The 27,119-nt window shown below is 36.9% G+C and overlaps 3 protein-coding genes across 3 annotated transcripts in view; all 3 read left to right on the top strand.

The window, feature by feature from the left end:
• Positions 1-7,831: 7,831 nt before the first annotated feature.
• On the top strand, positions 7,832-12,137 carry LOC107658518 (primary amine oxidase, liver isozyme-like). Its single transcript, XM_016447105.1, has 4 exons — positions 7,832-9,460; positions 10,856-11,141; positions 11,245-11,377; positions 11,471-12,137. The coding sequence occupies exons 1-4, from the start codon at positions 7,897-7,899 to the stop codon at positions 11,750-11,752; spliced, it is 2,265 nt and encodes a 754-aa protein (XP_016302591.1). The 5' UTR covers positions 7,832-7,896; the 3' UTR covers positions 11,753-12,137.
• A 6,251-nt stretch (positions 12,138-18,388) lies between these two features.
• LOC107658515 (glucose-6-phosphatase-like) lies at positions 18,389-20,481 on the top strand. The gene is made up of 5 exons (XM_016447103.1): positions 18,389-18,630; positions 18,825-18,934; positions 19,032-19,131; positions 19,715-19,830; positions 19,964-20,481. Exons 1-5 carry the CDS (start codon positions 18,413-18,415, stop codon positions 20,479-20,481), a joined length of 1,062 nt encoding a protein of 353 aa, XP_016302589.1. The 5' UTR covers positions 18,389-18,412.
• A 1,053-nt stretch (positions 20,482-21,534) lies between these two features.
• LOC107658517 (histone acetyltransferase KAT7-like) overlaps positions 21,535-27,119 on the top strand; it is a 10,217-nt gene continuing 4,632 nt past the window's right edge. The window contains exons 1-6 of the mRNA XM_016447104.1: positions 21,535-21,788; positions 24,144-24,285; positions 24,534-24,713; positions 26,004-26,237; positions 26,877-26,959; positions 27,055-27,119. Of these exons, the coding sequence (XP_016302590.1) occupies positions 21,774-21,788; positions 24,144-24,285; positions 24,534-24,713; positions 26,004-26,237; positions 26,877-26,959; positions 27,055-27,119 (719 nt within the window). The 5' untranslated portion in view covers positions 21,535-21,773. The remainder of the gene's footprint in view (positions 21,789-24,143; positions 24,286-24,533; positions 24,714-26,003; positions 26,238-26,876; positions 26,960-27,054) is intronic.

The raw sequence follows: 27,119 nt of genomic DNA, 5'->3' as shown, positions 1-27,119 counted from the left end.
TGAACATTAAAGCATGTCAACATATTCTGTTACACCAAATACACAAAATAATGATCTTTAAAAAAGCATCATATGACCCCTTTAATTAGTTTGCTAGTACATGACAGAGGTATTGTTTTTGTTTTGGATTTATTTAAAGATGATGGTACTATACTGGAGTATGAAGAATTTATGACTTTGTATAGTTTTCCTCTGCCAGCTAGATCTTTCAATTCTGTCATCAAAAGTTTGTCTCCAAGTTACGTGCATTTATTTAAAACATACATCTGCTTTAATGAGAGATCTTGCAGAGATTTTTGCAATTATGCCCAAACGTTTATTGAATGGAGTTTGTCTTCTTGATAAAAAATGTAACAGTAGATATATAAAGCCAATGTTACATTATTCAGTATTTACATCCCCTAGATGTAAATTTTTCTGGACCAATTTTTTTTGACAGTACTCATTGGAAGAAAGCATGGTTACTTCCTGAAAAATTCTGCATTTCTAATAAAATCAGAGAGGTACATTTTAAGATTTTGCATAATGTTTATCCAATGAACTCCCAAATTGCTTCTTTTTTTGATCTCTCTAACTCAGGAGTGTCTAACTCAGTTCCTGGAGGGCCACAGCCCTGCATACCCCTTGTCCAAATACCCACACTTGCGGTCTTGGCCACTTGAGAGACAGGAAGTAAGTGCGCAAGACTGTCCCAGGTCTTAAAAACGCCAGAGCACAGTGCCCTTAAAGCACACTAAACCCACACTATCTCGAATACCGCTCCAGAGCACTATTCAAGGCTTAGTGTATCCCATCATGCATCATGTTCTGGAAATAAATCGTGAGACTTTTTGCCAAGATCTCGCGAGAGGTCACGGAAACCTTTCCAATGCAAGTTAAATATTAATATAATAATTAGCTATTACATATAATTTGGTAGAAAAACAGTGTTTTTACGTTTTATTGGTGCAAAGATGAGTAGTGGTGATATTTATTTTGTAAAACATTTGCAACTGCTTTTTATCACTTAATTAAATTGTGTCATCTATTATAGGGACTACTGAACAGACATTTAGAAGTTGATTTTAAAATGCAAAGTATTTAAAATTAAAATTAAAATAAAGCATTTTGCATTTTTACAACACTACAAGTGTGTCCCATCAGGTAATGAAAAGTTCGACACACACTTGTGGTCTTCATGCTCACTTGAACACTTGGGCCAAATACAGGAAATACGTCATATAAGTAGTCAAGTGATCAAGTGCAAAGACCGCAAGTGTGGGTATTTGGACAAGGCTAGAGTTTAGCTTCAACCCTAATTAAACACACCTGGGGCCTGTACCATGAAGCCGGATTAGCTGGCTAGCCAGGTAAGTTTCAGTTTAGTTTGCACCAATCCTGGGTTTTAGGTACCATGAACGTGACTTGGCTTTTAGCGGCGTTCATTGCCATAGTAACTTACACTGCACAGCTAACCTGCTCCGGGGCATGTTGTGTTCTGGGTAAGAGATCTCAAACTGAAATTGGACCAATCAGATGTGAGCAAAGTGACGCATGTCTGACACAAAAAAGTCACTCCCCCAGTTTATCTTGTTCCAAATTAAAGGTCACTAGTACTAAAACAATGTTTGGCTTTAATGATAATTACTTAAGAGTTATTTTATATTATTTATATAATTATATGATTTATATTATTATTAATCCATTACACACAAGCAATTGTAGTTTAACAGTTATTATAAATAATTTATTTTAAATTAATGTTAATATATACAGATTGTATGTAATATAAATAAGCTGTAGAATCAATAGATAATGCTTTAAAAATGACTACGTGACCTTACATGTTCGAGTCTCTATCGCTATATATAACAAGTTTCACTTGTGACTGCACTGATAAAGCAAGATCATTTCTTTTATTTGTCCCCTTTCATGAACAAGTACTTTTTTCATTGTAATGCAATTAAGTTCATCATATTCTTCAATCTCTTACGCTTTAGCAAAACCTTTAACCTTTAACCAAGGCTCGTGATTGGCTGTTTGCCAGTGATGTCACACGTTCATGTGCATGTGCACCACAAACTCAGGATCAAAACCTGAGTTGACAAAGAAAGTTGATGATCAGCATCATGGTACCGACAAAGCCGGATTGGAGTGGCTTGGTTTTGTCAACTCAAAACTAATCCTGTAACTCTGAATTTGTTCATCTACCATCATGGTACAGGCCCCTGGTCTAACTAATCAAGTCCTTCAGGCTTATTTGAAAACTGCATGGTTTGCATATTGGAGCAGGGTTGGAACGAAACTCTGCAGGGCTGCAGCCCGCCAGGAACTGAGTTTGACACCCCTGCTCTAACTTATGTGTATTCTGCAAAGTTGAGGAAGAAACTTTACTTAATTTATTCATTGCAATCAGGTTAAATCTCTTTGGGAGAACTTAAGTTGTTATTTATCTTCTTATATAATGTGTGATTTAAAATTTTCACTGAAAGATATATTTCTTTATTTCTCTGGCAGTTACCATGCTATCGATCTTGTTGTTTTTTTGTTTGTTTTTTTATGCATTATAAATGTTTTATTCATTAAACCAAATTTCTCAACATGTTACCTAGATTTTATGTCTTTCTTGCAGAGATTTTGCTTATTTTTAAATCTCTTAAACACATTGATAGCAATAAGAATAACAAGTTTCTTAAGGCTTATGACAATATTTTTCTTACTGATTGATTGTCATTGTTGTTGTTGTTTGTTTGTTTCCCTTTATGTTATTGTATGTCAATGCAGTGCTGTTTCGTGTTGTTTTCTTTTTGTCTTGCAATAAAAAAAATTGCTAGTACAATTTTTACGAAAATCTGTGTTCTTAATATTACTTTTTATGGTATTATATATTGTTTTTTTGTTTGTTTGTTTTTTTGTTTTTTCGTAAGCTTCTTCTTGTCAGCGTATGTGCTCGCTACTGTATTATCGCAACAATTTTTGTAATTGTCAAAAAAATATTTTTCCAGATTTGATAGTAACAGTTTTTGTAGTTTATTTCTTGTAGTAAATTGCTTTCATCGTAGCATGGCTTTCCTATGCCTTCGTATTTGGATAGGAAAATGGAAAAATCGTGGAAAATGTCTTGTTTTGTAAGTTATTGCACACTATATGCAAGTTTGTCTTTTTTATCAACATACCAATGTTTTTGCTCTTCAATACTCTTTGTTAGCAAAAATATTTTGCGAAAGGTTAATTATGTGATCTGTCCAGTTTCTCTACTCTTCTCTTAAAACATCTGTTCACTATCACTTTGATGATCACTGATCAGTTGGGTGATTTATTTATCTATATAATCGAATTAGGTCAACGTAGTATGTGTGTCTATATGTTTATTTTTCATTTGTGTTTATTTTAAAGTTTACTGAGGAAAAAAAAAAATTTCCAAGTCAAATCCATGGCACTAAAATTGTATGACCAACAGGGGGCACCAATTCCATTGGCTTTTTGGCTTGATTTTTCCGATGGCACAGTATTGTGTTTTTAAATTAATACATTTATGATGTGAATTTAATTTTGGTGTTTTTGCTTTGATATTTTTTCTTACTATTTATCTTGAGCTGTACTTTATCCTAGATCAGGACAGAGCCAAGGAATACAATTTTTTACATAAAAAATTCCCTACTCTTTTGTCCTCCCCTGTGATGGGGAAACAACACAGCCCATTGCAAAATAGAGTTCACACAAGAGATGTTTAAACATGAAAGTTAAACAATTGTGATGCAATCAGACAGACGAGACCAGGTCAGACATAGAATCTCCGGGTCACACAGAACATCGGCGATTCATATATGCAGCACGGACTTGTGATTTTAACCTTAAGTCTGCCCTTCAAGTGTGGGCAGTATTGGGGCTTCCTGAGAGAGCAAAAAAACATTGTCCTGAGACATTAGAGTATGGAGTAATTTAATCTGCGAACAACAACCAGATTCAGTAAGAACTTTTTGCAGCTGGAATTTTAATGTCACGTTGACCACTATTCAATTAAAAACAGATTCTAATTTCAGTCCCTACCTTGATTAAGTATGGTAAACAAATATTATTTCCTGAATCATAATTTTTATGAATATAAATAGTGTATAATTGTAAATATAAATAGTGTATACTTTAAAAACATAGCTACATTAATATCTTTGCAATTTATTTCAATTCACAAACACTCCACGTGTAATATACCACTTTTCTGGTATTATCTGAAATTGGAATAGACAAAAATCTATATTGCTCATGGATAACATCTGGAAATTGTCAGAATAGGATCATACAACAGAGTGAAGAGTTAATACAACAGAGTGAAGAGTTAACAAGGGAGCAAATCTTGTTCAGTAGACATTTATGTAAGCATGACTGTGCAAAAGTGTAATTTAAGTAAATGTCTCAGGGAACCCTCCTGCCATGTTATCTGATTTCTTGACAAGTATTTTTTTTCGTAATAAAATTATCTAAACATCCTTAAAACAAGATGTAGCCTACTTACTGTATATATATTGCACTTTTGCATTTGTTAGAAGATTTATTTAGTACAGTGTATTCATTACTGCAATTTTGTTTAAATAGGATCTTCATTCAAATTTATTGAGGATTACTCATTGGGGTAAGATGAATAAACTGCATGGAGTCCTTGCTATAGATATTTTTGTAATATCCAATGAAAATAGGAACTTAAAGATATTGGAGATATCTTGGAGATATCATAAATCCAAAATAAAATGCTATCAGATTTTTTGTTGTAACTTTTGTTTAAAGAATATTGTCTGTGTGGCATGGTCTGCATCTGCATTGTATTTTGACCCTCAGTTAAGGGAACTTAAATTTGGAATGGTCACACCTAATTTTCCTCTACACAAAGGCATTTCCTGTTTCCTGGGTTCTATTCATTCAAATGTGTTTCTAAGAACTAGAGGGAGTCTGAATCAAAGCAATTATCATTAAAAAAAAAACAGGCTTTTCTGTATTACACCTTATCAAGAAATCTAATTATTTTCCTGAAGCACAAATGCAGCATGTCCAAACAAACCTGAGAACTGTTGAGCAACATTCCTTTCTCCCCTCAATGAAAAAGAACTTAGATTCAAATGATGAAAACCAGGGAAAATAACTAATGCCATGCGGGAAGTCCGGTTCTTTTCCGCGAACCGGTTCTTTCGGACAGTTCGTTTCAATGAGAACCGGTTCAAAAAAAGGGTTCATCGGTTCTTTTACGCCCTAACGTAATGACGTCATTCGCGATGACGTAACGATATCGTCCCGGGCCGGGATGAAAATACACATTCAAATATATAAAGTCAGTAATCATAACTTCAGTCAGTTAAAACATCATAATCATGATCTGAAAAGTTTATATATAAAGTAAATAAATTAGTTGTCATCAACGCAGAAACCATCATAATCCACTTACTATACATAATCCATTGCAATTTATTTGCTGGGCCGGGATAAAAACACACATTCAAATATATAAAATCAGTAATCATAACTTCAGTCAGTTAAAACATCATAATCATGATCTGAAAAGTTTACAATTACGTTTAGCAACTAAGCACCTAAATACAGGTACAGGTAGTGATGTGCATACAAGTCTTGAAGATATAAAGTGAATAAATTAGTTGTCATCAGCGCAGAAACAATCCACTTACTATACATAATCCATTGCAATTTATTTGTTATTAAATAAACTTACATTTCGCCAGATTGCCCTTCATTCAAGTCTTTGGTTTACCTGCACTCATAACATTAGCACAGAATGAGTCCAAAAGAACCAATTCGGTTCAGGTTCAGACGTGCTGTGTCAGTCATAGTAGGCAATCATGTACTGGTAGCTTCATGCTGAATCACGAATGCGCAGTATCATCAATTCATCGGTTCTCAAATCGGACGTGTTCCGGTTCCGTGTTCCGAAAGAAACGGTTCTCGGTTCAGTATACCGGTGATCCAAAAACCGATGCAACCAGTTCTTGACTCGAGAACGAGAACCGTTGCAGTCTGTCAGTCTTATAATGCAAGTGGATGGGAATCACGGCTTTGAGAGTCAAAAAACATATACAAACAAAACCAAATTAAACCTTGCAGCTCGTGACGATCCATTGATGTGTAAAGACACAAAACGATCAGTCTGTGCAAGAAACTGAACAGTATTTATATATTTTTTTTACCTCTGATTTTCACCGCAATGTCCGAACTGTCCTGAGCACGCGCGTTCTCAACAGCCGGCGTCTTCTCTCAAAGCCGTGATTCCCATCCACTTACATTATAAGACAGACTGCAACGGTTTGAGTTAAAAATCTTTGTTTGTGTTCTACTGAAGAATCAAAGTCAGCTACATCTTGGATGCCCTGGGGGTAAGCAGATGAACATCAAATTAAAATTTTTGGGTGAACTATCCCTTTAAGATTCACCCTCAGCTTGTGACAGCTGAAATGGATCATGTGAAATGTGCGATCGCATCGCCAATCACTCTTGGGAAACTTAAAAGTGCAGTATGGAGGGACGAATATCCAAACTTTTTCAGACTACTGCAGCTTGCACTCACGTTGCCCGTTGGTTCGGCTACATCAGAAATAAGTTTCTCAGTTATGAGGAGAATAAGAAACTGGCTCTGATCTAGCACACAGAGAACGATTTGACTGAAAATTTATCAGAAGAAATGAAAGAAAGATAGTGGTCATCTTCTACGCAATTCGGGAAAAAGAGACGGCTTTTCTGCACAAGGTTTTTATTTTTTTAGTCTTTGTACAGCAGTTATTGATCATTCTAAATGTATTTTTAATGTAGAATATGTGTTACATAAATACATGAAATGTAGAACATATACATGCTCGTGGCTCGTCTGTCAGTGGGTGCCCCCCCACGCATAAAAGTGAAACTCCGCCTATGGTTGAGTGTACTGGTGATCCGAAAACCGTTGCAACGGGTTCTTGACTCGAAAACGAGAACCGCTCCAGCAGTGGGCGTGTACCTTCGTTATCCGGCTCGCTGCACACATGCTGCTCTGCTCGTGTTCATCTTCAGTTCTCTCTTCACAGCAGTTCAGTCAGTATACTGTTTGAGTAAATGAATTACTCCGGGATATTGGTTTATTTAGACTCAGAGGGAGTGTCAGCCACGTAAAAAAAGTTAATAACTTAAGTAATTTGTAGATTAATGTTTACTGGAGACGCGAACCGTTTCAAAAGATTCAGTCCGATTTGGTGAACTGGTTCAACCGGTTCACTAAGAAGAACCGGTTAAATCGAACGATTCCTTCGCGAACCGGACATCACTAATGCCTGGAATTCCACAGGCTGAGAGTGTTAAGAGTGCTCATTTCACATTGCTTGTTGAGTTAACATTGCTTGTTCAATATGCTTGCTTCAAATTAGTCCAATAGTACTTTAGTACCAATTTAACTAAAATTCTGCAAGTAAAAGTAACATTTTTTAAAGTAAAAGTAAAAAAAAAAAATATATATATATATATATATAAAATACACCATTTAATCAGCTTTTACGCCTATCCATTAACAGTTAAAGATTAATTATGTTATAGGCCTACTAGATTCATCCAAATGTCAAGAAACGTTCACATAAAAAGCTAGACCTGAAATGCTTTTAAAAGTTGCAAATTCAAATTAGAGTGCTGCTGAAACCTACAAATTCAAGAATCACTAAATTACGCACAATTGTTGATAGGTTCATGCACTTGAAATAGAACTGGTGTAAAATGAATAAACACGATTGCATTAAAGCACTGGGGTCGTGTGTGAACTTTAGGGGAGCAGCCCAAGTGGGTGTGGTTATAACATTTACTACAAGCATACTGTAGTATCTAAGACCCATTCTGCACTCTCACGCTCGAGACGCGAGCGTTGCCTTCAAGCACACGAGAGGCTTGGTCGCTACAATAATGAATTCTTTGTTAAAATACTTACTGATACTTCTGGGACTTATCTCAGTGATCATCAACATCGTGTTGATATGCTTAAATTCAAATAGGCTTCCAAAATGTATGTCCCAGCAGCCGCAAGAGTCTCTGCAAGTGACACACTCAGATACAAGTCTGGTTTTTGCGGACCTAACAGCAGAGGAGTACAAGTCTGTTCGCGACTACATGTGGGCCCAAAAAGACTTAAAGATCTCCCATTCGTTAAAGGCACAGCCCTCGGAGAATTTCCTCTTTTTAATTGACCTCTTGCTCCCGAGGAAGGCAGATGTGCTGCGCTACTTGGATTCCAGCGGACAGAAACCCCCCCGCGAAGCGAGCGTCGTTGTGTTCTATGGTGAGCGCGGTTACCTGAAGGAGTACGTGGTGGGACCGTTATCTGGTCGACTGCAGCATCGTGATGTTACTCAGGAGAAGTACAATACTTCGGAGTTACCCTTCACAGCCCGTACGGTGACAATCGGAGAGTATGTGCAGCTCTTCAAGCTCCTTTATCACGTTTTCCAAAAACTTGAAAAACCTCTGAGTGAAAGTTTTGGTTATATCCCAAGACAAAGGCAACTGCTGCCGTTTGAAGGCATGCCGAGAGGCATCAAAAGTGGTGACCGCAAGACCTGGATCTCTTTTTTCCGCGATTTCAGTGGCATGTACATCCATCCTGTGGGCTTCGAGATGCTGATCAATCACGAAAGCAGCAACACGTCAAACTGGACTGTTGACAGGTTGTTGTACAACGGTCAATACTTTGACACCATTGAAGAATTTATGGCAAGATACAAAGCTAGTAGTTTAAAAAAGATAGTCTACAAAGAAATCCCAAATCACGCTTCGCTGAAGCCAAGAAAGAAACCTTCTGGTTTAGGACCACAGCAGTATTATCTTCAAGGGAAACGTTACAGCGTTAAAAACAACCAGGTGATTTATCTGGACTGGAGCTTCGCGTTTGGCTTGAGCTCTCTGACTGGGATGCGGGTGTTTGATGTTCGTTTTAAAGGAGAAAGGATTGCGTACGAACTCAGCGTGCAGGAGGCGATGTCTGTCTACGGCTCTGTTACGCCTGGGATGATCCTCACGAAGTTCCTGGACTCAAGTATCGGGATCGGTCGCTTTGCTCACGAGCTCGTGCGTGGGATCGACTGTCCGTACGCTGCCACCTATGCAGACACCTACCGCTATATTGACACAAACATCACGCAGCGTTTCAGAAACTCCATCTGTGTTTTTGAACATGACATTGGGCGACCTTTGCGGCGACACTTCTCAGATTTCTTTCATAACGGGTACGGTGGGATGGCAAACAGCGCGCTGGTGTTCCGCACTATTACTGCTATAGGGAACTATGATTACATATGGGACTTTATTTTCTATCAAAGCGGCTCCGTGGAAGCGAGAGTTCACGCCACTGGCTACATATCATCCTCCTATAAGGATGATGGAAATTTGCAGTACGGCCACCAGGTTGCAGAGAATGTCCTTGGAAATATCCACACCCATTTTATCAATTTTAAAGTCGACCTGGATATTTTAGGTAAGAGCTAAAATAAACAAGCACATTTACTAAAGTTACAGTACGCCTACTCACTTTTATTTACAGTCACTTTAATTACATTTTTATCAGTGGAGACATCAGCTGAACATTTCCAATAAATAAATAAACTTAGATGTTGACATGTTGTGACATCTTGTCACATGCCAATAGCGGGTCACATTATATGGGAAAATTTGTAACATTAAACAGCATAATATAGCCTAGGCTTTTCAGCAAAATTTTCACTAAAACAATTCAGAAAACCGTAAAAAATATAAAAGGAAAAAAAATCAGACTATTAATAACAAGGGCGTAGTTTTGGTTTGAACATTGCGGGGGTTGAAGTGTGAACTGTTTTAGTAGAGTCCCGTTCAAAACGTAATAATCACTTTAATGTAGTTTGCGCTCACTGTTGTACACAGAAGCAGTTCCGGTAGCATGACGTATGGAGGTCAGTGCTGCGCATGCGCCGGTGAGTCGCGTGAAAACCCACGTTTGTTTACAGGATCAAAGGAAGCAACGTTTCCTTACTTCAGCAAAGGAAACATACACCTAGGAAGCCTCGGGGGGTGAGTAAAACGCAGCCTAATTTTCATTTTTGGGTGAACTAACCTTTAACACTGTTGCCACGGGTTGAAGCGACCCTAATAACGTGATATTTAACCCCTGGAATGCGAATTTACTGGAGGATCCCTGCCGAAAAACGTGTATTTTACCCCCTGGAATGCGATTTTACCGGGGAACCCCCCCTCGAAACGCGATTGGGAGTTTGATCAGCTGCACATCACGTCACAGACAGGCAGAGAGCCGCAGAAGTGAAGCCCTCCCTCCCTTTCTAGTTATATTTGTCTTGGTGTGGAGGTGAGTGGTGATGAACAAAAGATTAAGCTACCTGTGCCTCGAATTTACAGGGTTGTACTTGCTAGTTTTGGTTATTGGGGGGGTTATCCCCCCCCACAAACTACGCCCCTGATTAATAAAGATACATGTGACAACTTGCCAGACTGTTGCTCAACTTGATTCCGCAATTGAGAAGAGCCAATTGACTTACAGTATGTATGTACAAATTTAATGATATAAGTCATTTTATGGACAAATAACTTACACATTATGTCTTAAGAACACCATACAGATCTGGAACAATATGAAGAGTAAATGATGACAGACTGTTTATGTTTTTGGGTCAACTATCCCTTTAAGAATCTCACAAGGGTCTTTCTTCTGTGGATCCCTTCATTTTGGTCATACTGAAAATTATCTCACATAGAACTGACAATATAGAAATTCTAAGTTAAATTCCATCAGCTTGCAAAGAATAACATGGAAATTTTTAAATGGAAAAACTTTTAAAAGTCACAAAACAGTTTTAAAAATTGTTCTTTTTTTTTTTTAAAGGTGTGAAGAATATATTTCAGACTAAAGACATGGTGTATAAGGAAGTGCCATTACCATGGATGCCCTCAGAGAAAGCAAAGATACCACAACTGGTGGAGCAGCAAATCAAGACAGAAAAAGAAGCAGCGATGCTTCATGGTGCCAAAACACCCCGTTACCTTCATATAGCCAGTAATCAGACTAATCGCTGGGGCCACCATCGCTCTTACAGGCTTCAGGTGGTGAGCTTTGCTGGAGATTCCCTCCCTGAAAGTGAGTCCACAGAGAGGTCCATGTCCTGGGCTCGGTAAGTGTTTTGAGTCATGCACACAGTACTGAGAGGAAGTAGTTTCATATGTATTATTTATTGCTTTAGCTTCTCTCCCATTTGCTTTCTTTCTTTCTTCTAGGTATAAAGTTGCTATAACCAAGCATAAAGATGAAGAGCAGACTAGTAGCAGTCTGTACAGTCAGAATTACATGTGGTCCCCATATGTTGACTTCAGCAAATATATTGAAGATAATGAGATGATCGTCAATGAGGTATTAATGGACCACTTAATCAGAATGTTTTGATTTATCAGATGCTTTTATTTAATGCAAATTATGACTTAAACTTCATTATGTCTTCTAAAGGACTTGGTTGCCTGGGTGACCGCCGGTTTCCTACACATTCCGCATGCAGAAGACATCCCCAACACGGTTACTGTAGGCAATGGTGGCGGTGTGATTCTTAGGCCGCATAACTATTTTAATGAAGATCCATCCATCCACTCACCTGATGGAGTGTATTTTGGTCAAGGCTCTGAGAGTGACTGTGAGTACAATAAAATGGCGTGTCTGGAAAAGGATCAGTGCAGTTCAACACTGGAGCCGTTCACTTACCACGGCTTTGAAGGTGTTATGAAGTTTGATTAGGGATCTTAATTCAGATTGTAATATATGTATGCTGTTACAGTCTTGTTAAAACATTTGCAGTAGTATATAATCCATCTTCACTCACTTATAGTTATTTTGACAAGCAGTTTCCTGCTTTTGTAGCTTTTTATGTAAATATTATGAAGTTTGTAGCAAAATGATTGTGTGATGTGATTAGTTCAGACTATTAAATTAGCATATTATTTAGGTTATATCCTTCCTTTCTTTAGGCAGTGTATTTTTTGTGAAGGGCCACTTTCATTATACTGTGTAAACTCTATCTAAGAGAGATTAAGGAAAATTGAAATAGACTGATAAAACACCTCACCGAATGCACTCTTATTTTATGAAAATGTTCATCCATGCAATAAAATGTGAAGGGTGACCACTGTATTGTTTCTTTTTTTGTTGTTGTTGTAGTAATTTTTTCATGCTTTCATTTTTAAATGGCATAATTGTTTACAAGGTTTGTATAACATGCTGTTAATAATAAGCTTGTTGTCTGCTGTTTTAAAGGGGTCATATGATGTTGCTAAAAAGAACATTATTTGGTGTATTTGGTGTAATGAAATGTGTTTATGCGGTTTAAGGTTCAAAAAACACATTATTTTCCACATACTGTACATTATTGTTTCTCCTCTATGCCCCGCCTTTCTGAAATGTGTCGACTTTTACAAAGCTCATCGCTCTGAAAAGCGAGGTGTGCTCTGATTGGCCAGCTATCCAGTGCGTTGTGATTGGCCGAATACCTCAAGCGTGTGATGGAAATGTTACTCCCCTTACCATATTGTGATGCCCTGTCCGGCCGGAGCGACGAGACAAAAACATGAAAACCCATTATAAACTAGGCATTTGTTGCATCCAGTGGGGGCATAATTACGGATTCTAATGACTTGTACTGTCTTTTTACGTGTTGCATCGCGCCATGTAAACAAAACCATGTCTGCATTTGTGATCGGAGAAATGACAAACAACAAGCTCTACTCTACACTGCTCAAAACTCGCGTTTGAATCATCAGTGGCAAATTCTTTAAATATGGGAACGTACTTACAGGCTGATTAAAACGATTTTGTTTCTGTATTTTAAAATATATTTTTTATGTAACACATTTTAATGACAGCATATTTATTGGAAAAAAAAAATTAATACTTTTATTTTTCAAATATAAGCAGAAAATAGTAAAAACTTTGCTAAAGTGATTGTTTTGTTGGATTTGAGACTTTAGTCTTTGCAACTTTACAGACCTTCTTTATGCACCAAGAGCTTGTAACACTCCAAAGAGAAAGGAAAAATTGAAATCGCATCATATGACCCCTTTAAATGCTCAAGCGCTTTAAAGTCAGCTGAATTCTGATTGGCTGTCAATGTTTTTATGGTTCATCAGCCAGAAAAAAATAATTTTGAAAGTGATTCCAATTATATCTTTCTGAGTGTCATTATCGTTATACTTGTGTTATGGACTATTCTCACGGAGTTAAGGTCCTTGCACACTGAGTCCAAAAATTTTCGTATGCGTTTCTTCGTTTTTTTATCGTATTCGTCATCCTTTCCTATCAAAATGCTTGTTATGGATGCGAAAACGCGAACCTGATCCGGATTTTTTTATGACAGACGAAAGTTTCGGAGGCAGTGTGTAAACGTCATTGACACAAACGTGAGGTCGTATTTATTTTTTAACGTGCGAAAATTTCGGACTCAGTGTGCGATGGCCTTTTTGAATTACTAAAACTTTGTAGTTATAGTTATCATCCTTTGTGTGAACGGCTTTTAGTTCATTCAGAAATGACATATCATAAACGAATGAGTACAGATTTATTTTATGTTTTTTTTCTTTTGTTATCAATATGAATCACCAGCCTGGACATTCTGCAATATGTCCAAGAAAGGTATAAAGGAAAAATAAATTGGATATAAGCATTTCATGTCCATGCTTCAAGCATAGAAATGACAGTTACATGTTACATATGTTTTAAACAAATTGTTTGTTTAAAAAAACAATCAGTCATTCGCACCAGAGCAACCTGCATAAACCAATGTTTTTGCAAATGCTCTTAATGTGTATGCTGTTATTTGTTCTGTGGAACACAAAGAAATTTAAATAACCTTCAAGCAGACGTTTTTCATCCAACAGTTCCAATAAGAAAAAATAAATAAAAAATTACATTGAAACTTCATTAAATAAGTCCATATGACTCATGCACCACATTCCAAGTCTTCTGAATATGATAGCTTTAAAGAACAGACTGAAATTTGTTGTTATATATTGAAAATATATACCTCTTGCTGCTTAAGAGCAACTTTCAAATCATCATGACAAGACACATTTTTCAGTACACTGAGAATTTAACACACGACCATTGCTATCGTCATGCTCTACAAGTTCATCTGCAATCAATTAATAGTGCATATCTCTCTCCTTTGGCCTGTTACACAATTAGTTGGCCTGTTACACATGTCCTCTATCCTTGTAGGAGACAGTTCAGCTCTGTTGAATCAAAGCCTAATAAGATTCCTTATTAGCCAACAGTAGACGCATTGCAAAACACAGGCCTGGTTTTACAGCTGAACAGATAAGGAATCCACACCTATTAAGAGCATGACCCGAAGGAGGGCTATAAATTATGAGAAATGACATTGTACACTAAACTTCTTCAAAGATTGATGATTGTTTGTCTCCCAGCTGCCTCTCATTTCAAAGTATATAAAGATTGATGCATGTATACATATTAAACAAATTCCAACTCGTTTTCTCTCTTTCTGTATCTCAAACAGACACCCTTCCCTCACAAATACGCATACATACATATACAGCTATTCTGTCAAGATGTCAGCAGTCAATGAATTCCAGATGGTACATTTGGAGAGCAGCAGCCATGCCAGTTATGTCCATGTTATCTTAGTTTATACATACTTTACCTTCCTCCCATATATGTGAGATACTGTAGGGGAGAGACCAATGGCTTTAGACACACTTTCTACTCTCTTTTTTTCTTTTCTTTTTTTAAATAGTGCTGACCACAAAAATGTATTGCACATTTCAACCATCACCATTATAACAGCAACAGCAAAAAATAGAAAGCAACATGCATAAATCTCAAACCATTATTGTGGCTGAGAAATACTGTTATTTAATAAATTGCATACATTTAAAACCACATGAAAAACTTGCCCTAATAAACTGTGACAACTTGCCCTGAAATGACCAACACAATTTGTGTATAGTTAGTAATATAGGCCTACAGCCCTTGTAATAACCACCCTGTGTGACAACTAGCCCAATCTCCCCTATAAGGTAAAATAATTTATCACTGTGCAAGCCCTATATGTGCTGTGATCTCTCAGATTTAAACAATGTGTCTCACATGTCATTTCAAACAGTTACAAACAATAACACAACAGTTTATATTCCCAAACAGACAAACTGGTGTTCTGAACAAACAAAGCAAGGCTATATAATTAGAGTATCTGCTGTGTTTGTTACTTGCTGGAGTGAACTTAAAGTGGACTGTCAGAGTGATGAACAAGGTGTTGCTGACAAAGAACAGTCAGATCCATCGATATACAGAGACCGGAGTAAAACAAATATCAGCACATCATGGTTCTGCTATGGTCTTCACACATACAGTGTTTCAAAAAGTATTTTGTTCTTTGTGATTTTTATTTAAAATACTGGCATTCAAAATTTAATTTCATCATAAAAAAAAGGAAATATACTGTTTGGATTAACATTTAAGCACCAACCAATGCCATCAGACACCAACATGTGTAACACACCGATCCGACAAAACCCAACAAATGTGTCCATTGCTGTTCGGTGCATTGTGAAATGGCCTTTAGTGGACTGGTACATCTTCACATAATTCTCAGCCAATGAACTCTGTAGCTCTATCAGTCTGTTTTCAAACTATAAACACTGTCGCAGAAAAAAAATTATGTTTATTTTTAGTGCTTAGAAAAACAATGTAGGAGTGCAAAGGAAGTTGCAAATGAATACTTTGGGACTGTAGTACATTTTTATAAGTTTTATTTGAAGATTTTATCCAGCAGCCTATGCAAACTTTACTTGCAGCTTATGAATATTATTGCAGTACTGTGTTCAAATGTGTTTCACAGAGCACAGCATCAACTTATTAAAGGGATAGTTCACCCAAAAATGAAAATTCTGTCATCATTTACTAACCCTCATGTCGTTCCAAACCTGTATGAGTTGCTTTCTTATGTTGAACATAAAAGAAGATATTTTGAAGATTGCTGGTAATCAAACAGTTGGTGGTTGCCACTGACTTCCATAGTATTTTTTTTTCCTACTATGGAAGTCAATGGCAACCACCAACTGTTTGATTACCAGCAATCTTCAAAATATCTTCTTTTGTGTTCAACATAAGAAAGCAACTCATACAGGTTTGGAACGACATGAGGGTGAGTAAATGATGACAGAATATTCATTTTTGGGTGAACTATCCCTTTAAGCTTTGCCGTGTTTCCCAGGCTGTAGTTTCATAGGAGGGATGATAAGTGGTTGTGTATCATGTATTGCAAGAATTCCAAGAAATCCCAGAAAGAGTAATGTCTTCTTGCTTGTGCTTAAAATTCCATAGGTTCCAAGAGTTGCACAAGCTCTACTACTGCTCCTTTAACATTCCCAGCACTCCCAGGATTACAGATTCACATTTCCAAATTGGGCTGCATATTTAGACAGTGCAGTTCAGCGGTGAACCACAGACAAAGACTGCATGTGTAAAGACAACCCCAAAATGATGTAAAGAAAAATTAGGTCCCAGATTTAAAAAAAAAAAAAAACAACATTATTTTTGATTCATGATTAGTGATGATATGCAAAAGCAAACACACAAGTAAACAAACATAGAGTTCAAATGTATTGACACAATCAAATACAACATATCTATATTAACGTCTAAAGAATAACCACACAAAGTTAAAGCAAAAACTACATCTGAGTAATGTTACCAAAATTACTGCTATATTAACATATCCAACATGCCCTGAGACAGATGTTATATATACAATCTACTTTATTTTATGTTTATGACTATCTGCTTTCTCACTAGAATATCTCCTTTATTAGACCAGCATAATGTGCACAATTCAGTAGAATATGTGGTCGAAAGCATGCAGTGTTTATTTTCAAAGCTGTATGCCCACTGGAACTGACCATTGTTGTTTTGGTTTCAGGGGGAAAGACTTCTGAGATAGGACGTGACCAGAGGGCGTGAGATTGGACTGCCCTTAAAGAACTGAGCACTTCCTGTATGTCTTCCTGTGTTTGTGAGCTACATTTGGTTCAACAGAATATTGAACTACAGTAGACCTAAATGCAAGATCGCATGTTTAACAGCAGAACTCAAAATGCAAAGCATGCTTAATTGCATGAAGACAACACAAATGAGCCTTCTGATCATGGTAATAGCATGTACTTACTGTATATGCTGCACATGACTAGGCTGATGGGTCTATGTGGAGATGGCACTGTAAACACTGTGGAGCTCTTAACACCCTGCAGGCAGTGTTCTTGTTTACAGTCTGCTCTGGACATGTTCCATCTTTGTTTTTCCACATGGTTGAGTCGTTCTAGTGACAGCTCTCAGAAGTTCTGGAAGCCAATGGAAAATGTGCCATCTCACAAAGTCGTGAGGCTTCGCACGAACAGGCCTCTAGAGTTTGCTGGAAATTAACCACTATGTCAAGTCAAGGTAAACAGTGTCATGTGAAGGTCTCGGTCAATCTCTAATAATATCCTGCTAATTCTTCATTTGATGGCCACACAACTGAACCAGGGCTGAGCTACTGTACACGAATGATGAGAATTACATTTTATGTCATTAACTTTACTTTAATATTTGTGTCAGTTTCTTGTCAAAGCACATAATTTCCCCCCAATTTCAATACACATTACATATTACATATATACACTACTGCTCAAAAGTTTGGGGTCAGTATGTTTTTTAGAGGAAAAAAATGAATACTTTTATTCAGCAAGGTTGCATTAAATTGATCAAGAGTGACAGTAAAGATATTTGCAGTATGATGTTTCAAAAGATTTCTATTTCAAATAAATGCTGTGATTTTAAACTTTTAAACAACTTGTTTTGATCAAACACAATAAATGCAGTAAAAGAGACTTATGGCGTATATAAAAATAAAATATCAATAACACATAATAAATACATAAATAAACACATTTTCCTATTAACAAAACAACTTTTAGAGAACAGTCAAGAGTCCAATGTGTCCATGCAAATGCATGTCATCACCTCATTCAACTAGTGAGTGTCTTTCTCGTATTCGAGAGCTAAATTTAGCACCCAAAACCTGCCACTTCACACACATGCACCGCACATGCCCGCTTTAATGACCACACTTTAATGTTTGGAGACAATTTCCCCTCTATTTACTCCAGAGAGTCCAAAGCTCAGGTGGTGCCCAGTGACCAGGCAACTGAGTGGATGGATAAAAGGAGCAGGCTGAACTCATGCAGGTCGTCGCAGGGATGACAATCCAGATTCAAGACACTGAAAACAAGATTACGAGATTTTACAAATAGCTACTTGTGCCTGCTAAGACTCATAATGTTACCCAAAAACTGAAAGCATGAATGAGGATCTGTAATATTGCTGTTTTATAACAAACCGACAGCAGTAATGGAAGTCTTTTATGGTTATGGGATCAGCAGTACGTTATACCTGCAGACGCATTATGGACATGCCCAAAGCTGGTTTACATTCGTGTCTACAATGGCAGACCTGCGTACAACATTTTTATACTTTTTTCCCATTTGGTTTCATCTACAATCAGCAGTGGGAGTGAAGCTGGTCTGGGTTGCTGTTGTGGGAGATTGGCTCAACTTAGTCCTCAAGTGGTAAGTATTGTTGTTGCTTCTGTAAATATCCATGAATATCCTTTTTAAAAAAATCTTAAAAGAAGCATTTGGAGCCAGACTGAATGGATAAATAATAGAATAATCACAAATCTCAATATCGAATGTCTATTGGAAATGTAATTAATTTATCTTCACTGGTCCTAATCAGATTTATTTATTAAATCATTAAACAGGCTTATGTTTGGCGAGCGTCCTTATTGGTGGGTTAAAGAAACTCTTTATTATGGCAACTTGACTGTACCACAAATCAAACAGTTCCCCATGACATGCGAGACCGGCCCTGGTGAGTGTCTCCTTATGTTTCTCATTGTATTTATATAGACCAACCAACACACTAAATCAAAAGCAGACTTCATTGCGGTTTCTGACTGCTCTTCTAGGAAGTCCCTCCGGTCATGCGATGGGATCTGCAGGGGTTTACTATGCCATGGTCACGTCACTGCTGACGATTTTGCAGGAATGTGACCCCCTAAAAAGATGGTGAGTGATTATGTCCTGTTTATATTTTTTATATAGTCTTCAATAAGAGTTCATTTACAAGATAATACCAGACCGAATGCATGGAAATGCTCCTCAGTCACAAGAAATCATCCAGAACCATTGAGAGATAAAAAGGAAGGACAGAAAACCCTTGCACAACATATCACAATCTTTCCAGCATCCAGCCGGGCGGAAATACCTCATTAACCACTAGTAAACTCATTTATCTTAGCAGCTAATTTTTATCACCATATTCAATTCAATTCAATTCAAGTTTATTTGTATAGCGCTTTTCACGATACAAATCGTTGCAAAGCAACTTTACAGCAAATTAAGTTTCTACAATATTTAGTGGTAGCTTATCAGTGGTGACTGTCAGTTAATGTACATATGGCAGAAATGTACGGAAAAATCAAGTTGTATATTGTAAAGATGCAGATTATTTTGGGTAGATGATGGGCCAGTTACTCATATAGATATTGAATGTCATTTTGAAAAATAACCAGATTCTTCATGTCTATGTTTTGCTATTTAATATTAATGATAAACATTTTCCTTCCTTTGCATTTGTGCCATATACTAGGTGCTTGCATGGTCTTCTTTGGGCCCTTTTCTGGGGTGTGCAGGTTTGTGTCAGTCTTTCTCGAGTCTTCATTGCAGCTCATTTCCCACATCAGGTCATTGCGGGAGTTGTTTCGGGTCAGTTGCATTGTATATTTTTCATATTAGTCTGCCATTCAGAATTACCTACAAGATGAATACGATCTCTTACTTCTCTTATTCTGGTTTCAACATACAGTTTCTTAAGTAACTGTTCACATTCACAATACAGGAATCGCTGTGGCCAAGGCTTTTAATAGAGTGTCCTGGATCTATTCAGCAAGCTTGAAGAGTTATGTGCACACCATCCTCTGTCTTGTGTTTATTGCGCTGGGGCTCTATGCATTGTTGGATGCTGCTTCAATAGACCCCTACTGGAGCCTAATGAAGGCACAGAAGTGGTGCATTCAGCCTGAATGGGTCCATCTGGACACCACACCCTTCGCTGGCCTCCTCCGCAACACCGGGGCCCTGTTCGGCCTGGGGCTGAGCCTCCATTTGCCTATTCATGGTGAGCTGCAAAAAAACAGGAACTGTGGAAACAGCGCCATTTACAGACTGACCTGTACAGCAGCAACACTGCCACTCCTGAGCCTCTTAGACTCATTCAAACCTCCCACAAGCACTCATGCGCTCTTCTATGCACTTTCTTTCTGTAAGAGTGCCACTGTGCCTCTAACCACAATACGTTTTGTACCTTACTGCATAAGCACATTAGCAAATGTATACCACAGAATGAAATCATATTAAACTCGGAAAACACATTCTGAGATTGTATTTAAGTCTGCATGCAATTAAGTCTGTATTAACCATTTTCCTCACTTTGTCTGTTTTAAAATATTTTAATGTAAGTATTATTCTTGAAAACCAAAGATTATTTGATATGTTTTGATTTTAATGTATGCAAACTGAATTAAGCCGAGATAGCATCAGGAATATCCAATGCTATATATAATAATTCATGTAAAATATTATATAATGTAATAAATAATATAAGTGTGTCATGATGAAAAGCGATCAAAGAGCTATAATTATATGGTTTTCAGTCCAAATGTACGTACATTTATTATATGGTATATTTTATAGTATCTGCTGGCCAACATTATTGTTAGATTTTTTTATAATTTTTTTTTTTTTATTTGTTTGTGTTTTTTATTTGTTTGTTTTTTTAATGTTTGTGTTTTATCAAGCTTATAATACACTGTTCAATGGCAGGTTTAGTTGTGACAACTTACCCCATATAATGTGACAACATGCCCCTCTATAATAGACAAATGTTGTTCAATGTGCCTACAGAGACATTGATTTTCAAAAAAAAAACTATGCTGAAAGATATTATTAATCAAACTGTTTATTATTAGTAGTATTATTGAGCTTGAAAATTTGTATATAATAGCAGGGAAATATATATTACACAACTTCAAGTAATACACTGTTGTATTAAATATGTTACAGTCTAAAAACAATATCAATGGTTCATCTATTATAATTATGTTATGAAATGCACACTGCACAGTGTATTAAACAAATCTGGTTACAGAGACCTTCAGAAAATTCAAACTCATGATGAAACGCTTAAAATAGGCTAACATGTCTTTATCAGACAGTGACATTAGTGCCGCCATCTAGCGACAGAACTATTACCACAGGAACTGCACAACGTTAATAATATCTCTTTTCTTTGTGTTTTACCTGATACACATTTGTAATCAGCTAACAATAGGGTAATCATACATAAATCGTCCACGTCTGTTTAAAACAATGGTTACTTCCTCGTCTTTATCATTTTCCGTGAGACCCTTACATTAGAATTTTGTACCGGAAGTGGAGGGTGTAAACAGACCACGCGCGCAGTCATGACCCATGACTGTCAGTGATGAAGCAGTGTTTCCTTGTACCACATGAATGTTTCCCTCACTTCCACAGGGATGCAGCACTTAAGCAGCCTTCGACAGGTTTCGGCGATCTAACTGCATTCAGAAATCCAGCAGAAATCAAACCTCGTGAATCGTCTGCAGCAGAGAGCGCCGGGGAGAAGCGCAATGCCGCGGCGGAAGGTATGACTGCATCCTATAGGCCATCTGCGAACATCGCGTACCTGCGTGTTTATGTGTAGCCAGCCTTCACCTGCCAGAAAAAGGCACTTCCAAAACTGTGGCAACAAAGATGGAAACATAATTAGTCACACCAGAGGTGTTCAGCTGGGTTTCTGCAGACCACTCAAGTTCTTCCACACCGACTGAATCAATCATTTCTTTTTGAACCTTGTCTTATACACAGAGGCATTGTCATGTTAGAAAAGGGTCCTGTCCAAACTGTTGCTATAAAATTAGAAGCACACAATTCCCTAGAATATCGTTATATGCTTAAACATTGAGATTGTACTCATGGAAATGACTAAAGCAGTCAAACCTGTTCATTAGAAGGGGGTGTCTCAATACTTTTGGCAATACAGTGTGTGTGTGTGTGTGTGTGTGTGTGTGTGTGTGTGTGTGAAGCGAGCAGGTGAAGGCTGGCTACACATAAACACGCAGGTACGCGATGTTCAAGGGAATTGTGTGCTTCTAATTTTATAGCAACAGTTTGGACAGGACCCTTTTCTAACATGACAATGCCTCTGTGTATAAGACAAGGTTAAAAAAAGACACCAAACACCAATGACTTGTACATACAGTATATGGACAAAAGTATTGGGACACCCCACAGAAAAAGGCACTTCCAAAACTGTGGCAACAAAGATGGAAACATAATTAGTCACACCAGAGGTGTTCAGCTGGGTTTCTGCAGACCACTCAAGTTCTTCCACACTGACTGAATCAATAATTTCTTTTTGAACCTTGTCTTATACACAGAGGCATTGTCATGTTAGAAAAGGGTCCTGTCCAAACTGTTGCTATAAAATTAGAAGCACACAATTCCCTAGAATATCGTTATATGCTTAAACATTGAGATTTGTACTCACGGAAATGACTAAAGCAGTCAAACCTGTTCATTAGAAGGGGGAGTCCCAATACTTTTGGCAATATAGTGTACATACATGAGATCCAGAAGTTTGAGTGGGGTCGCGCAGTCATCATAAGCAAATGACTAGTTAAATTGTTTGTGTGTGGAATGTGCAGATGGTAGCCAAAACTATAAAATGAATGCTCTGTGTAATTACATAATACAAGTTTTCACATATGTAATGAGCGCATACACAAATAGTTCATATTTATTGTTCCGTCAATTCAGACATTTGTTTTTGTGAAAAGGGAAATGCTAAAATAAGGTATTTTTCTCCAAGTCGTTGTAATTACCTTATATCAAGTCATGTTTTCATACATGCTGATAAAGCTAGATTTACTGTCAGGAGAATATATATATTCTTTCGATCAGTGCTATTAGGATTCATTAGACTCACTCAAAATAATAATGGGGATTGAGAGAGGTCCAGAAATTAGCTACAAGGGTGTTAAAAGCATCATAGCCCATGACTTTTTTATAGGGGTGCTCCGATCAGGATTTTTGAGGCCGATCACAGAAAGCAGTATCTGCCGATACCGATCACCGATACCGATCTTTTTAAAGCCTTCTTTTTATCATTTATAACTATTTATAGTGATACTCCGATCAGGATTTTTAGACATTTATTCAAGCAAGTGGCAAAACATTTAAACTACTTTTCTTACGTTATCACAAACTTACCATTGACAGAAATAGTCAGCTTTACTGCCCTTCCTTTTGCATTTAAATCTTTATTAACCAATCCTGTCGATCAATCATCCCAACCTGATTATCGGCCGATGATGATCGGTAGCCGATCAATCATCCCAACCTGATTATCGGCCGATGATGATCGGTAGCCGATCAATCATCCCAACCTGATTATCGGCCGATGATGATCGGTAGCCGATCAAACATCCCAACATGATTATCGGCCGATGATGATCGGTAGCTGATTTGTTACAGTCAAATTACCCTAATTAACAGTGGTATCAAGCTTAAAATGTGGAGTAAATTTTCATGAAAAGCTTATCATCCCTTTAAAAGTATTTCATTCTCATTTGTTTCAGTATCTGTATAACAATAAAAAAGATAACTGTAACAATTTACCATAAGATTCCATTGGCTAACCTTAGATTACACTAGTTAAGATTAAATAAAACACAGACTAAAAATACTTCTAAAGCAATTATTAATCTTAGTGTTAATTTCAGCATTTACTAATACATTGTTAAAATCAAAAGTTGAATCTGTTAAAAATCAATCTGAGCTAAGATGCACTAACATTGAACAGTTTCATTTGTATTAACAACAATTATGTTATGCTTATTGTTAGTTAATGCTAACTAATGGGACCTTTTTGTAAAGTGTTACTAAGATCTAATTTGTATTCAGTGACCAGAGTGGGTTTGGATGTTTTTGACACTTAGAGAAATGCGGGCAGTAGCTCTGAAGGTACAGAGGATTCAGACTTCTCCGCTGAGCACACAGACAGCTCCGAGAGTGATGTCCACACGGTGAGAAACACCCGCCTCACTCGCTCCTCACTGCGCCTCAGCCGCAACTCGCAAGGTAAGACTGATCCACTTACTTAGAGCTCTTCAGTAAAAGTATAGATTTACTAATAATGATGCTAACAATGACTTTGGGCTGTGGGAATGATGAAATTATAAAATATTAATGTAATTTTTTTTTTTACCCTTAATAAAAAAAAAAAAAAGGTTTACATCTTAGGTAATGGGTTGACTGGTAGGAAGCATGATGGCTGGAGAACAAATAACAGAAGAATGAGCGAATAAACCTGAGAGCTTTGTTTCTAGATTCCAGTCCTGTGGGGAACCCGTCTGCCCCGGTTTCAGAGGAGGTGGTGAACTATTCCACCCGTCGCGTGACTCGTAGTCAACAGCAGGGGCTGACAGACTTGCCCAAGAAATACCCCTTGCGGCAGAGTCGCTCTTCTGGCTCAGACACGGAGCAGCATGGGGAAATCTCAGAGAGGGGTAGGAGGAGAAAACCGCATGGTTCTTCACTCATGCCTTCCCTCGTTTGAGTATCTCCATGCTTTGCTCTGCTCACATGTGCTTCTCTTAATTCGCTTAGTTATTTTTTTCTTCACGGCTCATCACAGATTTTCCTCAGTTCATACAACATGTTAACCATTCAAAAGTTTGAGGTCAGTAAGAATGTTTATTTTTTCTTTTGTTTTTAAATTCTCTATTAATCAAAGAATCCTGAAAACAGTTTCCAAAAAATATTAAGCAGCACAACTGTTTTCAATGTTGATAATAAGAAATGTTTGTTGAGCACCATATAAGCATATTAGAATGATTTCTGAAGGGTCATGTGACACTGAAGACTGGAGTAATGATGCTGAAAATTCAGCTTTGCATCACAGGAATAAACTACATTTTTAAATATATTACAATAGAAAAGTTATTTGAATCTAATAATATTTCACAGTATTTCTGTTTTTACTGTATTTTTGATCAAGTAAATGCAGCCTTGTTGAGCAGAAGAGACTTCTTTCAAAAACATGTTAAAAACCTTACTGACCTTAAACCTTGAAATGGTAGTGTACATCATTTTCATAATTCTTTGTTAAGATTTAAAAATTGAATTATTTGAAGTAATGCATTAGACTTTCATAATATCTAATTTCATGTAATTTTGTGGCTTCTGCCTATTTTTTCTATTGTAGTTTGCCATCATTTGATTGCATATGCACCACTCTCTCTTTGTTCGGTTTTGTTTAATACATATATATAAATAAAATAAACACCATAAAATAGTTAGCTCCGTTTAATCTGTTTTTGACAATATGTTGGTTTAAACATCAATAAAACAACCTCTTTTTCAAAGGCATCCAGTTTTTTAAGATGTGTTAAATTTGAATAAAATTAAGTTTAAAATTAGATTGAAAAATTCAAGTTTATCTGAAGTAAACAAAAATATTTTGTTTATATTGTCACGAATTACAGCAACAATCAACATTTTATAATTAATAGATGCCATTTTTAACATGAATGATCATCATTGATACAAAAAAAAGTTTTATACTACAGATTACTAATGGATATGATGTGATTGACATTTTAATCTCAACTTTTGAGAGACATGGTTTGTACGGTATGTGGTTAACTACACCTTCACTTTAACCTCTTGTTTTTATTGTTTTATTCTTCCTTTTCTCTGTAGTTATTGCCATTTTCAATTTATTCATGTAATGATATACACCTTATTCCATTCTTAGATTTCATTCAGTCCCGTTTTCTGTTGTGTTGGTCATCCAGACATTAAACAAAGCGCAGACCATGATGAGTCCCCACCCAGGACGCCCACAGGCAACGCTCCTTCCTCTGAGTCTGACATCGACATGTCCAGCCCAAACGTGTCTCATGATGAGAGTCTGGCAAAGGAGCTGTCTCTGAAAGAATCCGGCCTTGCTCACCGGCCCAAACGACGACGCTTTCATGAGAGCTACAACTTTAACATGAAGTGCCCCACACCTGGTTGTAATTCACTCGGTAATTGGATTCCAGGTCCTTCATCTTAATTGTTAAGAATATTTACACTAGCATTCAAAATTTTGGAGTAAGATTTGTTGTTTTGGGAAACAAAAGTCTGTTATGTTCACCAAGGCTGCCTTTATTTGATCAAAAATACAGTAAAATTGTGATTATGATTAAAAATAACTATTCTATTTTCATTTATTGCAATTTATTCCTGTGATGCAAAGCTGGATTTTCATAAGCCATTACTCCAGTCTTCAGTGTCACATGGTCCTTCAGAAATCTTTCTAATATACTGATTTTGTGCTTGGAAAACATTTCTTATTATTCATGTTTTTATTTATGAATGTTGAAAACATTCATTCTTTGATATTTAGGAAGTTAAAAAGAGCAGCTTTTATTTATATTGGAAAACTTGTAGTCCTTATGAATGGCTTTACTGTCCATTTTGATCCATTTAATGTGTTCTTGCTAAATAAAAGTATTTGTTTCTTTTAAAACAATTGTTTTACAAAACCCAGACTTTTGAATGGTAGTGTATTTGTTTCATTTATGTATTAATAGTGGCTTTACTTTTCTTCTAGCAGGATTGTTTTGTGTTCAGGCTTATTTAAATGCTTAAACATTTAAGTTCAACCTTCATTCGTCCTTCAGGACATTTGACAGGGAAACATGAAAGGCACTTTTCAATATCTGGATGTCCACTGTACCATAACCTTTCAGCAGATGAGTGTAAGGTAATGCTCATGCGTGTCATTTTGACTAAACCTTTAGCCAGATTGTATTGTGCTTAAACAGCAAGGTTTACCAAAAAATCAAACCTTTTACTCAGGTGAAGGCAAGCTCTCGAGATAAACATGTGGAGGAGAGGACGCTGTCACAGCGGCAGGATGAGAA

The sequence above is a fragment of the Sinocyclocheilus anshuiensis genome, unplaced genomic scaffold (assembly GCF_001515605.1).
Source record: "Sinocyclocheilus anshuiensis isolate Anshui unplaced genomic scaffold, SAMN03320099.WGS_v1.1 scaffold371, whole genome shotgun sequence".
In the NCBI taxonomy this organism is placed as follows: Eukaryota; Metazoa; Chordata; class Actinopteri; order Cypriniformes; family Cyprinidae; genus Sinocyclocheilus; species Sinocyclocheilus anshuiensis.
The sequence above is the reverse complement of the archived record's forward strand: the minus strand, read 5'-3'. Positions and strand labels throughout refer to the sequence as shown.

What these genes read in the sequence shown, in the direction of transcription:
- LOC107658515 (XM_016447103.1), top strand. Translation starts at nt 18,413, where the DNA reads ATGGAAGTCTTTTATGGTTATGGGATCAGCAGTACGTTATACCTGCAG. An exon ending in CTCAACTTAGTCCTCAAGTG is followed by an intron (nt 18,631 to 18,824) that starts GTAAGTATTGTT and finishes ATCATTAAACAG; the next exon opens with GCTTATGTTTGGCGAGCGTC. An exon ending in GACATGCGAGACCGGCCCTG is followed by an intron (nt 18,935 to 19,031) that starts GTGAGTGTCTCC and finishes CTGCTCTTCTAG; the next exon opens with GAAGTCCCTCCGGTCATGCG.
- LOC107658518 (XM_016447105.1), top strand. Translation starts at nt 7,897, where the DNA reads ATGAATTCTTTGTTAAAATACTTACTGATACTTCTGGGACTTATCTCA. An exon ending in AGTCGACCTGGATATTTTAG is followed by an intron (nt 9,461 to 10,855) that starts GTAAGAGCTAAA and finishes TTTTTTTTAAAG; the next exon opens with GTGTGAAGAATATATTTCAG. An exon ending in ATGAGATGATCGTCAATGAG is followed by an intron (nt 11,378 to 11,470) that starts GTATTAATGGAC and finishes TGTCTTCTAAAG; the next exon opens with GACTTGGTTGCCTGGGTGAC.